The 568-nt window shown below is 51.8% G+C and overlaps 1 protein-coding gene across 2 annotated transcripts; it reads left to right on the top strand.

The window, feature by feature from the left end:
• LOC101566993 (FUN14 domain-containing protein 1-like) lies at positions 1 to 453 on the top strand. 2 transcript variants are annotated; one of them, XM_023723847.1, is made up of 2 exons: positions 1 to 253; positions 383 to 453. In XM_023723847.1, exons 1-2 carry the CDS (start codon positions 1 to 3, stop codon positions 451 to 453), a joined length of 324 nt encoding a protein of 107 aa, XP_023579615.1. The 2 variants fall into 2 exon arrangements, with proteins under 2 accessions (XP_023579615.1, XP_023579614.1); XM_023723846.1 differs by having other exon boundaries at positions 1 to 453.
• The last annotated feature ends 115 nt before the right edge of the window (positions 454 to 568 follow it).

Below are 568 nucleotides of genomic sequence, written 5' to 3' on the forward strand. Positions count from 1 at the left end.
ATGGCGTCCCGGAACCGCCCTCCCCAAGACTATGAAAGTGATGACGACTCTTACGGAGGGTTGGATTTAACAGCGTACGCGAGAAGACGCCACTGGTGGAATCGATCGGGACCTATGGTAGAAAAATACTCGGTGGCCACCCAGATGGCGATGGGTGGCGTGACTGGCTGGTGCGCAGGGTTTTTATTCCGGAAAGTCGGAAAACTTGCAGCGACGGCGGTAGGTGGCGGTTTCCTTCTCCTCCAGATTGCCAGTCACAGTGGCTATGTTCACATCGACTGGAAGAGAGGTGAAAAAGATGCAGACAAAGTAAAAAGACAAATTAAGAAACGAGCAAAGAAAGCAGCACCTGAAGTCAACAGAGTCATGGAGGAAGCAACAGAATTTATGGAACAGAACATGGTGATATCCAGTGGATTCGTGGGAGGGTTTTTGCTCGGCCTTGCGTCTTGAAGACATGAATGATCCTCCTGAGGGCAAGAAGAGAGTGGCTGCAGGGTGACCTCCCAGCAACACAGGCCACCAGCGTCTCCACTCAGGGACAAACAACTTGCTGGACCAAGTTCCA

This window comes from Octodon degus, unplaced genomic scaffold, assembly GCF_000260255.1.
Source record: "Octodon degus isolate 3935 unplaced genomic scaffold, OctDeg1.0 scaffold00104, whole genome shotgun sequence".
Classification (NCBI taxonomy): domain Eukaryota; kingdom Metazoa; phylum Chordata; class Mammalia; order Rodentia; family Octodontidae; genus Octodon; species Octodon degus.